At 32.1% G+C, this 16,556-nt stretch overlaps 1 protein-coding gene across 3 annotated transcripts in view; it reads left to right on the top strand.

The window, feature by feature from the left end:
* The window catches only part of STXBP5L (syntaxin binding protein 5-like), a 150,325-nt gene that overhangs the window by 37,373 nt on the left and 96,396 nt on the right, over positions 1 to 16,556 (top strand). For all 3 annotated transcript variants that reach the window (XM_004675175.2, XM_012734655.1, XM_012734654.1), the window contains exons 6-8: positions 1,580 to 1,714; positions 6,475 to 6,538; positions 13,120 to 13,203. In XM_004675175.2, coding sequence (XP_004675232.1) covers positions 1,580 to 1,714; positions 6,475 to 6,538; positions 13,120 to 13,203 — 283 coding nt within the window. The remainder of the gene's footprint in view (positions 1 to 1,579; positions 1,715 to 6,474; positions 6,539 to 13,119; positions 13,204 to 16,556) is intronic.

Raw genomic sequence — 16,556 nt, 5'->3', positions numbered from 1 at the left:
TGTACCTGTAAATATTTTTGTTGTTAATTTGTAGTATTCAATATAACAAAAATTCTTCAATTTGGTTAATGTCTTCAGTTACCTTACTATTACTTCTATACTTCCATTTAAATTTTAGAAATAGGTTTTCAAATTTTACAAATTTACTGAGATTTTGACTAGAAATACCTTGAGTCCATGGGCCAGTTTGATGGGAACTGTCATTTCTGACAATGTATTATTCTTGCCAAATGACTGTAAAACTATGATGGTGTACTATGAAATGAATTCAAGTAGAATTCCAAGTAGAAGCAAGTACTGAATAAAATGCACAGATTAAGTATAGACATGGCAATTTAAAAGAACCTATCAGTCAGATCATATTACATTATATGATTACTTCTGTAAAATATTGTTTGGACATTAAACATAAAGTGAAACCCCTTGTCATCAAAAGTCTAGTTTGTCAGTAATAATAAGACATAAATGTAGTATTTGCCCAAGGAATAGCTCTAATTCTGATTGCATTCTCTTCATGTATTACATTGCTTTATTTTTTATTTTTTTTTTTACTATAAAGTCAATCGTTATAATTCTACCTCTTACTTCAGCAACACTACTGAAAACTGGGAGTTCTTAGACATTTTAACCGTGAAAATTGCTATGCAATACTGATATTTGCTATTTTTTTTTATCCAAACTCCTGTGTCTATTTCTATGTATGAATTGGCTTTTTATGCTGCAGGATAAGGGTCCAGTTTCATTCTTTGCAAATGACTGTCCTGTTTTCCCAACACCATATATTGAAAAGACTGTTTTGTGTCCTTTCTCCTTTGTATATTCTTGACTTCGTCACAAATTAATTGACCTTATGTGTTGGGTTTATGTCTGGGATCTTCTATTCCACTTACACTGAACTGTATCCTGATTTTTATACTAATACTATACAGTTTGAATTGCTATAGCCTTGGGATATAGCTTGAAGTCAGGTACAATACCTCTAGTTTTGCTCTTATTTGTTGAATTTGCTTTGTCTATTTAGAGTCTTCTTGGTTCCATAAACATCTTAGAATGTGAATAAGTGTCATTGAAATTAAATAGGGCTTACACTGAATCTATAGACTACCTTATTCTGCTTGAAATGAATAAGATCATCAAGCAAGAGATCCCATATGGAGGAAAATTGGTACTTTTAACTGCTTTAACACATTGTACCACCAGGGAGGGCCCAAATATATGGATTTTTTAAATCCCACTTATGCCACTTAATTACCAGTCCTAGGCAATACAAATAAAAAATTTTGGTATTAGGTTTCTCTTTGTAAAGTAGAAAATATGTCTGTCTCATATCATAATGCTATTTATAGAAGAAATGTATTAATATATTAATACATGTTAAGCACATATTTAATAATGGTTCTTGTCATTTTCATGATATCATTTTAATGATATACTATTATTCTATGCCTTCTATTAAAAACTAAATGATGTTTGAGTATATAGTAAGTTTTATTTATCACTACATAGAAAGTATAAGAAAAATATAATGCTGACCAGGTGTAAAATTTAGATATTTTAATTGAAATTTTCTTTCTTTCAGAATTACTTACTGTCATCTACCTTTCCAGAGTAAATGGCTCTATGTTGGAACAGAAAGAGGAAATACACATATTGTAAATATTGAATCTTTCATTCTTTCTGGATATGTTATCATGTGGAACAAGGCAATTGAACTGTAAGTTTGAACTTGAATATCACTTTATTTGGCTTAAATATTTCATATTATGATGTAACAATAAGTTATAGAGCTATTTGAAACATCATAACTAATTTATGATTTTTTTAAATAAGATAAAATACTTTAAAACCATTAAGACTTTAAAAATAGGGTCTTCTCTGGTGGCCAACAGGTTAGGATGCAGCACTGCAAGCTGGCCACATCCGCTTCAGTGTGTGTTCTATCCTTGGCCCTTGGGGTGATCCACATGCTGTGGCAAACCTCTCCTGTCTCACCCATTGCTCCCCTCAGCAGTGTACTTCACTGATTTGCCTATAATGCTCCCCACTCTGTCTCTGGTGAATCCTCTTACCTCTCCTGCATCTCTGGACTGTACCCCAGTTCTGTATGCATAAATAGATTTTAAAAAAGACTTTTAAAAATAGATATTACTTATTTAACTAACTTTAGACTTTGCAAAATAAATAAATACTATAAATAATTGTGTATGTAAATATCAATAGATGACTTTGGAACTCCATGAAGATTCACATTTGAGAGATTTCACAAACATAATGGTTATGTTTGCATTTTTTTATGTTAAAATAGTAAGACCCATTTGAAAAGTTATGTCTGAAAATCATTTCTTTATAATCAGTTTTGGTATAGCCACTTCAATCAGGAAGGAAAGTAAATTATTACCACATTTAGTTTTATATAAAAGTAAGCATGATCAGTGCATGTATTTTTTAATGGTTAGATGATAGCTTTTTCTGCTATTGCCTCATTAAAAGATTTTTCTTGCTTCAGAAAAGAGTCAATGTCTTACATATTCTGAATGTATACAACTATTTGGGTATGTATTTGATGGCTTTCCAGTTTGACTTTGGCACTGATATTTAAGTTTCTATACTAGAAAAATGGAAAAATGTGAAATCTCTCAAATGTGAATCTTCATGGAGTTCCAAAGTCATCTGTTGATATTTACACATGCAAAAAAATTCCCACGGTGTTAACCCAAAAAGCAATTTTCTTGAGTAAATGTTTATGTATTGTACATATTAGGTCTTTAATGATATGTTTGACTTCAGGCTAACATGTTTTACATGAGTTTTACAAACTCATATATGTATGTATGTTTATATATATTTTTAAGTTATATAATTATTTTTCTCCAAATCTTTTCTCCAAATCTCTCTTTAAAACATCCTATTTCATGAACCTTGACTCTGGCTTTTATATCTATTATTCCTGTTCCAGTGTGCATGTATATTACTTGATGGAAGATCATAAATCATTACACTCTTACAATATTCCTTTATATTCTTTATTAATGATGATTCTCCCAACTCCAGAACAGAATCACTATGCATTGCTCTTTTTTTTTCCATACTTATTTTGGTGCTTTCCACAAAGTGACTAGTTAACTAATAACATTGAAGAATTAGTATGATAGTTACTACTAGTGACTCACAGATTTCATTTATAATTCTAATTTATATGAACTGTTTTGTTCATCTGTAATCTAATGTTCTATATGTATATATTAAAACATTATTCCTAAAGACATGTCTCCCAAAAAATGTTGTTTACTTTTCTAATTTGGGAAAGAATTTTTCCCTATAATCTTAATCTTATAAAAATGATGAATAGGGCTGAGCTTAATGCTTTACAAAATAATATTCTTAGTCTATTGATTAAAAAGTACAGACAACCAAGAGAAAATCAAGTTATAGAACTTTCACACACATTTAACATTAGTACAAATAGTAGTGGATATATCACTTGTGTTCATTAGGATGCTGCTAAAGTAAAAAGAGCTTGTTATCTAAACATATAAAATATTTCACCACTCTAGTAATGTTGTTTTCCATTTTCATTTACTTAACAAATCCTTTTCATAGTTCAAATTAATACTACCTGAACTAGTGGGTTAACTTTCCTATATGTAGTCATAGTCTATACTATAATTATAAAATCAGGACAAATGAAGAGTTTAAAAATACATTATGAAGGAACGGTAAAATTAGGATATTTAAAGAAGCTTTATGTATTTTATTTTTCATCTTGTGATTTTATGCTATGACTCATCAGAATAGAATCTAACATAAATAAACTTGGTGCCTCTTAAAATGTCCTTAAAATAACCTCAAGAAATTATTAGCAGACAGCATTACCTACTGTTTCTTGGTTTATTTAGACCAGATTTCCAAGAGAGTAATTCCATGGATTTCAGTTCCATTGTGATATTTTTTTCTTTTAATATTTATGTGTATATTTTTATATCATTGTTCACTTTTGTACAATGCATGCTTTCTCCCCTCAGATTTAATGTCCATAAAATTCCCACCACCACATCCTTGCCAACATTTGTTGTTGCCTGTTGTTTGCCATTTTCACTGGTATAAGGTGTTATGTCATTGTAGTTTTAAACTCCATTTCCCTGATTAGAAATTACATTGAACAATTTTATAGACTGATTGGCCATTTGCATTTCCTCTATAGAGAAGTGTCTTTTTAGCTATCCTGCCCATTTTTTTTTTACTGGAATTTTTTAAAGACTTATTTTTATGTATTTATGCATATAAGAACTGGCGTGGAGACCACCGATATGAGGTGTGAGAGGATTCACCAGAGACAGTGTGTGCAGCAGTGCAGGTGGATCTATTGAAATACACTGTTGACTGAAATAAACTTGAGGGAAGCAGCGGAGTGAGACAGGAGAGGTCTGCTGAGACATGTGGATTAGCTCCCTGGCTGGGGATGGAACTTGTGCTGCAGTGGCTGCCAATAGCTTCATAGATCTGAGACTTAACTCCTTGTGCCACCAGGCAGGTCCCTGTTTAATCTGTTTTTGTTGAGTCATGTGAGTTCTTTGTAGATCTTTGTGATCAGTCATTTATCAGTTGTATGAAGTACCAAAATGTTCCCCCAATCAGTAGGGTGTCTCTTTGTTTTGGTTAATGTCTCTTTTGTTGTACAGAAACTTTTTAGTTTGGTATAATCCCAGCTATTTATCTTTTCCTCCATTGTGGTATTTTCAATTCCAATTTTCAGTCTTCTAGCCTCTAATTTGCTCTATCTCTTGAAGTACATTAGAAAGCACATGCCACTTCCTGTTTATGTGTCAAATGTGTAAGACAATAAGAGAATACATATTTAAAGTCATTTTGTCATTTTGTAAGTACAATTTTAAACAAATTTTAATGCATTTTCTAAACATGACAATGCAAAATTATCTGTAAGAGATATGAGGTTATTTCTATTTTAAACCCTTACTTGAAGTACTTTTCATGCAGTGTTTTTTTATCTTGCTCCTACCTTTAGCGAAATTTCCTAATTGCAATTAAGACAATTCCCAAAATTATTAATATCAGTGTTCCCAATATGTTACATTGATAATCTGAAACTGTTAGCACACCTTTGATAGAAATAGTGATGTTTGTAAAACGCTTCATAGAATAGTATTATAGAACTAAACTGACATTAAAAAATACTTCTATACGAACCATGTTATAGCACAAAAATAGCTATTTATTCAGTAAGCCCTAGCACTAGATAGCATATGTAACCTTTTTTTTTCTACCTGTGATTAAATTTGGATATGTTATTCAGAATTAAATGGCTTAGAGTTTGTATTTAGGTAACAGTCATTCAAACTTAGTCATTGAATACTATGATACCGTAAACCCTGTAAACAACTATGAACCTGGAAGATAGTTTCCTCTTAAGTCTTCCAATCTAATAAAGATGAAATTAAGTAAAAATTCTTTAAAACCATTGGAAATATCATGTGGTAATTCCATTAATAATGCCACTTAATATGCATGTGGGATCTCAGAGAGGTATCTGTGAAAGAAAGCTCTATTTATGAAGGGTGAATTTCAGTTAAATGAAGATTTTGGGGGCAGGGGTGAGGGTGTCCCAGGGAGAGGGAATAGGTTTAAATAATGGAATGTGAAAGTTTTTGTTCCATGCTGAGAGATTTTTAGTTTAGTTGGTTGAAAATGCTGGGGTGAGGATATGAAAGATGAGACTGAGGAGGTAATCAGAATATATATATATAAAGAAAGGCCTCATAAACCAATTTGTGAAGTTTGGACAACAAGGCCAGGAGCTAGGTTTTGAAGGCTTCTAAGCAGAAAATGGGATGTAAAATAAACATGCCAAATACCAGAGTAGAATAAATTTAATGTCAGATTGACAGAACATCAGTCTTTTAACAGCAAATTTTATAATTTTCTGATATTTGTTATCCTAGAAAACTAGCTAAATGACACACAACTAGTTTTCCCAATTTTTTAGCATAGTTTTAGTTTTCTGTAAACTTGCTATAATTAGAGTATTTTTGTAAGTCAAGGAGCCACTGTATGTTTATTTAGGAACAAATCAGATTTCATGTCAAAGGAAATCTAATACCAGGTATATATTTTACTTTGCAATTTGGTTGAAACAGGTTAAATGACCAGCCTTGTGACTGCAGAAATTTTCGTTTGTATAAGTTTTATTTCAAATAGAGACTTAGATCTGGTGAGGAATTCCATTTTATGTGAATCCATGTTCTTAATCATGATTTAAAAAATAAAATCAGACCTACCTTAGTGAACAGGAGAAAAAGGTAGTCTTAAAGAAAAATAATAAAAAATGCAAATGAATCTAAACTGGATTTCCAAATATTGGGAACATATTCCGGTGTAATGACAATTTCTTGTTCCAGTTTCTAATGGTAAGGTGTTTGAATGTTTTTGTTTTAATACTGTTTTGAATTAATTTAACAGATCTACAAAGACTCATCCAGGTCCAGTTGTACATTTAAGTGATAGCCCAAGAGATGAAGGGAAAGTGAGTATTACAGTACTATTACTTTTTTACTTTCCTCATTTTTGAAAAAGCTGTTTCTTACTGTTTATACCTAAAGTCTAGCACAATTCATAGCATTAAGTGTGATCTAAAATTAAAATATATTGAGTGAATGAGTAAGCAAATAAGTGAATGGATTACTTACACTGTAATGGTCCCAAATTAAGTATTTAGTTATGGCAGAACTAACGTTGATATTTAATTCTAGAATTTTGAGGAAGGCATGTAACATATGGAACAGTTTTAATTTTCAAATATCTGTGTTTGAACTTGTCAATATGAAAATCAAGGACTTATGTTTTTCAGTTTTGGTAATAAATGGCCAATATTAAATAAAATGTATTAAGTTAAATATTAAATACTAAAAAAAGTTAGTTAATCTTGTTTTTGTTAATAGGTAATGACATAGAAAATCCCAGATTATAGAAATAATTCTTATTATGTTAATTTTCTTTGATAATAATGAAACAAAGTTGATAACATCAAAAGACTGCAAGTATCATTTTCATTATAAATATTTCTTAAAGTGTATAATTTTTGCTAAGTAAGTACTACAGAAAACACTTAAGTGTTTAGCATAGATTTGATTCTTTCTTTATTTTTTTTTTTAAAGATTTATTTATTTTTGTGCATACTGGGGTACAGGCCAGAGACTCAGGGGTGGCGAAAGACTTTGCCAGAGACAGAGCGGGATGTAGAACAGGCAGATCAACGAAGTACACTGCTGAGGGGAGCAGCGGGCAGGTCAGGAGAGGTCTGCCTCGCCATGTGGTCACCTCCAGGGCAGGCGGGAATCGAACTCATGCGGAAGTGGTCTCAGCTTCCTAGTGCTGTGCTTTAACCCGCTGCGCCACCAGGGAGGGCCTGATTCTTTATTTTTAAAGGATAGAAACAGAATTAGCCTAAAAAGTATTGCGCCTGAAATGTAAGTGTGCATAATAGTAATGGAACAACAGTGGACTTCTCCAAATTAATTAATAAGTATCTGTTGTCAGAATTACTGTGCTAAAATTCATAAGAGAAAGTTTAAGAATAACCAAGACATTTTTTAAAAATAATTCTATTGTGATATTAATAGAAAGGAATACAAGAACAACAATAGCTCTAAATAGATAACCCAGAAATTATTTAGGCCTTTGGGAGAATTTTTTAGATTTTAGAAAGATATTTCAGAGCATTAATAAGCTACTGAAATTAATGGTATTCGACAACTGGCTGTACATTTTGAGAAAGTATTAATAGCTTAATTTCATACTGTTCACTAAAGAAAATTCCAAATGCAGAAAACACATAAATGCTAAAAAACCAACTCAGAAATTTTAAGAAGAAACTATAGAAACAGGATTGATACTATGAAGTAGGAACATGCTTAGGCAAGATATGAAACCTAAGAACTTTTAAGAAATTCACCATAACAAGACAATCGGGATAAGATGCAGAAAACAAAGTGGGAGAAAACATTTGCTAAATATGAACATGCAATATATACACAGAACTTTTTACTAAATCCTCATCTTTGATAGTAAGAAATCCACATAATGTCAAATAAAAAAAACAGCTATTATATTTCAAAATATGGAAGTAAAGTTAACTAATAGAGAATAAGAAAATTAAAAGTGGGAAAACCATTTATCTATAAAGTGCAGGTTTTGGCAGTCAGAAGGAAGTAGCCCCATCAATAATCACTATGACAATGCAATATACCATATTCCCCTATGAGACAGGGATAAAATTAAAAATAAAAAATAGCAATAATATAATGCCACTGAGAAATAGCATCTAGATATAGCAATATATACTAGTTTGAGTAGTTTAGCATTATCAACATTTAAAACGTGCATTCAGGCCCTCCCTGGTGGCGCAGCGGGTTAAAGCACAGCACTGAGAAGCTAAAGCCACTTCCGCATGAGTTCGATTCCCGCCTACCCCGGAGGTGGCCACATGGCGTGGCAGACCTCTTCTGACCCGCCCGCTGCTCCCCTCAGCAGTGTACTTCATCGAACTGGCTGTTCTGTTCCCCAGTCTGTCTCTGGTGAAGCTTCTCATCGCCCCTGAGCCTCTGGCCTGTACCCCAGTTCTGTATGAATAAATACATCCTAAAAAAAAAAAAAAAGCATTCATTTTGATCTAAAAAGTCCACCTTTCAGTGTCTATCCCATTTTACCCACGCAAAATATTGAAAACAACCTAAATGTCTGTTAATAGAAAATTGAATAAATAATTTTGATATATCCATGTTATGGAGTGCTGTTATGATTGGAAAGTTTAAGCCAATTTTTAAAAAGAATTGTACAACAGTAGCGTAGTATGCAACTACTTGAGTAATAATGAATGAACACTTTTATTTATATGTTCAAATGTCCAAAATAAACTTCAAAGGATATATATAAATCTCAGAGGATACTGGAGATTAGATTAGATTACACTAATATATTGAATAGTGTATAATATATTTATCTCTATTTTACTAATCTCACACTTCTTTAGTAATGGTAACTGCATGAAATGTCCTGCCATTGGATAGGCTCTCCTCCCTCTTCTCCCTCCCCCATCTTAACTTTTTCTGACTGTTTACTCCTGTGTGAATTTTTAAGATCAGGTTACCAGTTTCTATATAAATCCCTACCAGGATTTTGTTTGAAGCATGCACATTCTTTTTTTTTTTTTAATAATATAACAGTTTGTTTTTACATCACTTTGTATACTTTTTTGTTTTTATCTTAATTGTAATCCCTGTGGGCTTCCCATCACTGAATCACCCTTGTGAAACATGCACATTCTTAAAGACAATTTACATCATTGATTTTCTATAACATATATTTTACATTGGCTTTCTTTTTTTATATAGCTTTATAACTTTTCACAAATTTTACATGTATTTGTTAGCTTAATTCCAAGTACCTTGTTTTATTTTTCCTGTGAATGTCAGTAAAATCAATTTTATAGTTATTTTTAGTGTACAAAGTGTTGATTCTTGTTATTTTGTATTCAAATAAATCACTGAGTGTTTTATATTTGTTAACTGCCACATTATCTGGAATATTTTATAGAGAAAATCATAGTAAATACAAATTTTGTGTCTTCCACTGTTTTTATATATTCCTTTTAGTGGGTAGGAAGTATTTTTATATATTCTTTTTACAGTGTTGGCTAACTATATAGTGGCAGACCTTAAAGAAAGGGTTTTTGAGATTCCAGCATTAAGTAAAATGTTTACATTGGAGCTTTAGTTGGTTGCTTTCATGAAGTTAGAAAGTTTCTACTTATTGCTAATATCTTAAGATTTTTCAAGTATGAATGATGTTTGGTTTTATTGAATGTTTCTATATGTATTAAGATGATCCTTAATTTTTAAAAATACATTAACCATTTTTCCATTTCTGGGATAAATTCAACTTGGAAGGAGGAATTTCCCTTGTAGGCTTTTTGGTGAAGTGAAAGAAATTAGAGATGTTAAGTTTCCTTGAAAAAATACAGTGGGCTCTCCCTGGTGGCACAATGGGTTAGGACACAACACTACAAGCTGGCAGCAGCCGCTTCAGTGCAGGTTCCATCCCCTGCCCTGGATGTGATCCACATGAATCTGCCTGCTGCTCCCCTCAGCAGTGTACTTAGTCAATCTGCCTGTTCTACTCCCCACTGTCTCTTGTGAATCCTCTCACCCCCAGCATCTCTGGCCTGTACCCCAGTTCTGTATATGTAAATAAATGAATCTTTTTTAAAAATGCAGTATAAACCAGAAATAGATCACCTCTCCCTAATATTCCATTTATTAAACAAAATAAAAATTCATCTATCAAAGAGGAGATGGTACTCTTAAGCTGAGAGCACCTATATTGTATATCTCATTGAGTTCTGTTAGCTGCTATTTTTTTCCTGAACCCTTGGCTGCCTTGTTTGTTTTTGTTTTTTTGACAAGGATAATCAACTTTGTGCTGCTGTACCACTTCTTGAAGTTGACTAGTTATGCTAAGTCTGTGACTCCTCCTTTTAATTCCATATTCAGATAATGTGCTGTAATGAGATGGTAAAAAGGGATGTTAACTTGCCACAGAGAAAGCCGTGACCATGGCAAGAAATGAAAGAAAAATGTGAATATCTTAAAGGTTTGGTGTGGTTATCTTTTTCTACATTTACTGACAGGGGATGATGGCACAGTGACAGACTCTATGATATCCATGGGGATTAAATATAATGGATAAGTAGTAGCCAGCTGGCAATATGTAACCATCTGGCACTATAACCATAATTATCATAACAAGCAGCAAGGCTGGAGTGGCAATAATTAATATGTTTCTAGGAGCAAAAGTAGGCGAGTGGTTGACTAGGATGTTATTTGATTTGGATTGTTTAAAAAAAATCAAGAGTTTATCTCTGGACATTGACCACAAAAATGGAAAATCCTGTTACTTCACTTTTTTTTTTTTTTTTTTGCTATAAGTCAGATCACAGATCTAGAGGCCATTGATTGAAAAAAAAAAAACAAAAAACAGCTGTGCCCTGAGAAAGATCCTGAAATGGCTCTTCTTCTAAGTACATATAGAAATATAGAAACAGAAGCATCTTTGGTTACTTGGAGAAGTAACTTTTCACTTTTTCAGTACTGTTAGCTAAAAAGTCAGAGCAAATACTGATTCCAAGAGATCTAAAAATAATTCTGTCCCTACAGTTAATCATGATGTATGGCACTAGGTAACCAGGGAATAATCTGGTTTTAACCTAAGTCTCTTTGAGGTCTGATAGGTTTTCAGACACAACCAATTATATAACATGGCTGAGATGTATACAAAAGTTTCAATTAACATATAAATATATGCCAGCAAGCATCATTTATAAGCTATAAAACTATGCTATGACCAAGATATGCATACAATCAGAAACTAGAGCCTGACCAGTTATGCTGGTATAATGATTTGGATTTTATAGCCTCCAGAATTATGAAACATATATATTTGTTATTTAGTCATTTTCATTCTATGATATTTCTATTGTTGTAGCCTGAACTAAGATATCTACTTTAGTATTAGTATAATTGATCAATTTTCTTTGCTTAGAATTTATATATATCTTTTCCTATCCTTGTACATTCAAATATTTTACTACTTAAGTTATGTATGTCTTCTATAGCAGCAAGTTGTTGTTTAACAGTCTGTCAATTACTGTCCATTAGTTAGCCTATTAAATCTGTTTACAGTAAAGGACTTCCTATTTCCCATGTCATATATTTAGCACTATCACAATAATTTGTCATTTTGAGATTCATATTTTATATTGTGATTTAATGAGGCTATTGTTAATAGTAAAGCAACTTCTTTCATATGTTTACTTTGAAAGAATGTAACAGCATTTTAGGATATTTCATTATATATTAGAATGCAAATTTGAAAGGTTAGAATTTAATCATTTTTTTTTTGCTTAAGTCCTATTTCTCAGACTTTAGGTTTTTTAGATCTCCTTTGAATATGAAAAGTACATAGGAAATTTTTCTCATATTCATCATAATAATTGGCTGTCTTATTCATCATTGTCTATGGTATATGAGAACAGCTGAAGTTAAAACACTTCTCAGTACAGTATACATGACTATATAAAATATCATTTTAAGAGATATTCTCAGTGTTTAATTTTGACTTCCAGTTTAACAAGTCATTATATTGTTTTAATTTAGTAGTAAAGCATCTAATATTTTATCAAATTAGGTGTTAAAATTTATTGTGTGAGGTTTAAGTATGGTAACACTTTATATGTATGAACTGATATTTAAAATTTTTATTTTCTTTAAAAATACTAGCCAGTTTTATTGTTTTTTAAATGTTCTGTTGTAAAATGTTGATGTAAGTAATTAGGTCTCATTATGCCACATAGGTGGAAACCTTAGGTAATTAGAGTATAGCCACTATAGTTTCTGTTTTTAGCACTGTTTTTTGTAATTATTGAAATATCTTTATGAATAATATAATAATTTCATCAAAAATATATCATTAATGAATTTTAAGAAAATCAATAACAGGCAAATCAATGGGAAATATTATCATTGTTAAACACTGGCCTATTTTATGTTTTCTTTTTTAAAGATTTATGTATTCATGTATATAAGAACTGGAGTGCTGGCCAGAGGTGTGAAGGTGAGGGAATTCACCAGAGACAAAGTAGGTAGCAGAACACACAGAGTGAAGTACAATGCTGAGGGGAGCAGCAGGCAGGTGGGGGCAGGAGAAATCTGTGGGTCACCTCAGGGCTGGGAATTGAACTTGAATTGCAGTGGCTGCAGAAAGCTTCCTAGCATTGTGCTTAACCCGTTGCCCCACCAGGGAAGGCCCCTACTTTGTATTTTCTATTATTTTAACCAATAATACATTTACCTTTGGAATTAGATTTCATTAGAAAATATAGTACTGAAGTAGAGTACATTTGGCAAGTTTTTAAAATATGTGTACTCAGGGTCGGAAAAGTTGCTATTCTAAAGCTTTATTTTGTGTGGTGTTACTTTATTGTGTTAACACTATTTTATGGAGCAAGTTAAAAATAATGTTAGAATTATAAAAACGATTCATGTTTTTCAGCTGCTAATAGGTTATGAAAATGGTACTGTAGTATTCTGGGACTTGAAATCTAAAAGAGCAGAGCTGAGAGTTTATTATGATGAGGTAAGTGATTTCTATTGAAATATTTTAAAAGTGTTATAACTTTGTTCCTGCTTTTCATTTGTAAGTTTTGTATTTATCATTGGGAAACTGCCTCACTTTGCCTGTTGGTATTTGCAGAAGGTCTGACTCTGCATTGTTCTTCTGGAAATTTTGCCTGTTTGGGGACCCTTTCTGGTTTCTTAGATACTTCATTGCTTGCTGCCTATACTACTATATCTCTAACTTCATCTGAACTTTTTCTTCCATTAGGCTCCATACTTATATATTGTCTCACTGTCCTTAAGGTGCCTAACGACACCATTCATACCTTCCATAGAAAAAGTTTTTCTAATGTGTAAAGTTTAAGTAATCAGTTTAAAAAGCCTTCTCTGCTAATAATTGTTTCTGAGAATAATGCTTCTGTAAGTAAAAACAGCAAGAGTCCTGAAGATATCAAACAAGTTTTTGTGCAAATAATTAAGGCTTAGGTAATGAACTCGCATTTATTAAGGAATATTGTCTATTCAGAGATTAATCATAGGCCATTAATTATATTCACCTTTCCCCTGTAGAAGAGCCTAGTCTAATGGTAGTGAGGCTTGGGGCAAAAAAGGTGAGAAATGGGAATAAAGGTGATCATCTATGCTTTCAATTAAAATGGTTAAATGATAGATGGGGGAGGGGACAGATGCAGAAATCTCTAATTCCTCACCCTTCCATGGAAAGAGTTTCAAAAGAGGTAAGATAAATAAAAAAGAAAGTAAAAGATACATTTCTTTTACAATTCCTCAGTATGCTTCACAGCAGTTAAATTTGAACATGTTGGTGCTTATAGGTAAAAAAGCTAGTTCATAAACTGCCCTCTCCCGATATATTTTAGTGGTTTTGACATACTAAAATTCTAACAGTATGCAGAAGATAGTTGTCATAGTGACAAAGAGCTCAAAAGTAAATGATACAGCAGCTGGGTAGCTGGGTAGCATGAGAGAAAAAATACTCTGGCAAGTGATGCCACGTAATTATGTTCTTTATAATCAAGTTCTGAAGCATCTTGAGCCATAACAAAAGTAGGAAATAGGGAGCGGAGGTAGGATTTTTCTTTTGTTAAATACACAAAATATGAAGAGAAGAATGGACAGTGCCCTCTCTGTCCAGACTAGCAGTTAGGTAAGGGCCCAAATACTGCCTGGGTATTTAGCTGGTAAGAACTAGAGGAGACCAGCGGAAAAGAAATCCACCCCTACCCCCAAGCCCAGTTCCAGGGATAATGCTAAATCAACTAGTTTGCCGATGTGCTTAAAAAGGAAGATTTCTAATCTTGAAAGAGAACAGAAGAAACTTTGCAATGAACTGTTTAAACATTAGCAAAACTGAAGTCAGAATACAGCGCCACATCTACTTTATACCTAGAAATCATATAAAATACTGATTTATATTCTTTTCTGTCTCTGCACACACACACACACACAGTCAGTGGTCAGCTAATGTGAGTGAGACAGCTGGGGCAAGATTTCTGTGTGTGTGTATGCAGGTATGTATGAAACTGTTATTACTTCAATACTTAATTATAATCTTATGCTTTTAATAGTTACATAACTTCATTTTATTTCCAAACTCTTCAAACTTTCCTCAGCACTTCTGGTATTTATTTAGAAATCATATGTAACACTTACTGAAATGGTTCCTCTTAAGTTACTGATGATTTCATTGTTGCACAGTGACCTTTTTAGCCTTTCAAGTTTCTCATTCAACCAGTGGCTTTACATCAACATCTCCTTATGGTTTCTTCCCTTGTCTGTCTTTTCACTCCTCTTCTCCTTCAGATTCTTTCCTTAACTCTTCTTTATATTCTTCAGGATTCTATCTTTACCTCTTTATTTCTCTTCCAATTTACATTTGTGTTCATATCTTTTCCCATTATTGCAATAATACCCAAAGCTAGAAATTCATATATTTCTAATCCTTACCTAAGCTCTAGATCCAAATATCTATGTTAGATGAATCCAGAGAAAGATCTCTTTGGGACTGAACCTTTATTTAGTATCTAAATCTCCTTCAATATTCAGTTTTACATTTTCAAAGTTACAATTTCTTATTTTAGATTAGAACTCTCAGAACCGTATTTGACCCTTATGTGTGTGTGTGTGTGTGTGTGTGTGTGTGTGTGTGTGTGTCATATGTAAACAGTTTTACAGTCTTGCTTCTGTTTTTATGTTGGCTCTCATGTACTTCCTCTTTTTCATTTTTACAGTTAATGATCTAACTTCTAGTTAAAATAAGTCCTTTACTCCTAATATTATAAAATAACCCTTTAACAAATCACAGTTCCTCTGTCTTACCTTTCAAAATACGTTTTACTAACAAGATTATAATTTAAACACAGTCAGATCATTGACTCAGGAACTTCTGAGTGGTTCCCTAAGACCAAATCTGACAAGACTTCATCCTTTGAAATGAGAAGCAAGACCCTAGTGCTATCTTTCCCCTTTAGCTAACTTACTGTATTCTTCTTCACACTTCAGACATTCTTCACAACCTCCTAAACAGTCCTCTCTTCCCACCTTCCAGCCTTGGTTCCTCCTCTCATTAACTCCCTTTTTCCCTCTTCTCCAAATCAAAATCCTTTAAATTCTTTAGCCTCTACATAGCTGTTTATATGACAAGCCCATTGGTAAAAGCCATTGATTAACTGGGAGTTTTGTTTTGTAAATATAAGATTATTTTTAGAAATAACTATTTATTCTAATTCTGCATTGCTGCAAAATTTTTGTTTGTTTACATCAATATCCCTCAAAGTTTGATATAAGGGTAATCTTTTAGTTCCTTTAGTAACTCTTGTTTTTTTTTTTTCAGGTTTTTTTTTCCCAAAAACTCAATACAAACCACTGAATTAGCCAAACTGACTAGAGTTTTATCTTCCATATTCTGTTTTTTATCTTTATAAATTCTTCTTGAATTGGTTGTTACATTTGATTTTCTCAGTAAAATTTTTTAGCCTTTTTTTAAGAAAAGAGTAATACATAATCAAAAATAGAAATGGAATAATTATGCACTAAGTTGATTTAAATGCCAGTTGTCCAGTAATACACTATTTGACATACTCTAATAAGTTGGTTTTACATATTTACTGTTCTGAACAATGTGCATTTCTCTTATAGTACTTATTTTGATTTTGTGTTGTGGCTATTTTTATTTCTGCCTTCTGTAGTAGTAGTTCACACTTCAGACATATAATTATAAATGTAGCATACAGTATATATAATATATACAACCATACAAATATAATCATATATATCTTTTAACATTATTTCAATTTAACATGCTATATATTCTAAATGTGTATTATAAATGTATAATGTTAGTGAGACAGGTAA

This window comes from Condylura cristata, unplaced genomic scaffold, assembly GCF_000260355.1.
Source record: "Condylura cristata isolate star-nosed mole 26May11 unplaced genomic scaffold, ConCri1.0 scaffold00003, whole genome shotgun sequence".
Classification (NCBI taxonomy): Eukaryota; Metazoa; Chordata; class Mammalia; order Eulipotyphla; family Talpidae; genus Condylura; species Condylura cristata.
The sequence above is the reverse complement of the archived record's forward strand: the minus strand, read 5'-3'. Positions and strand labels throughout refer to the sequence as shown.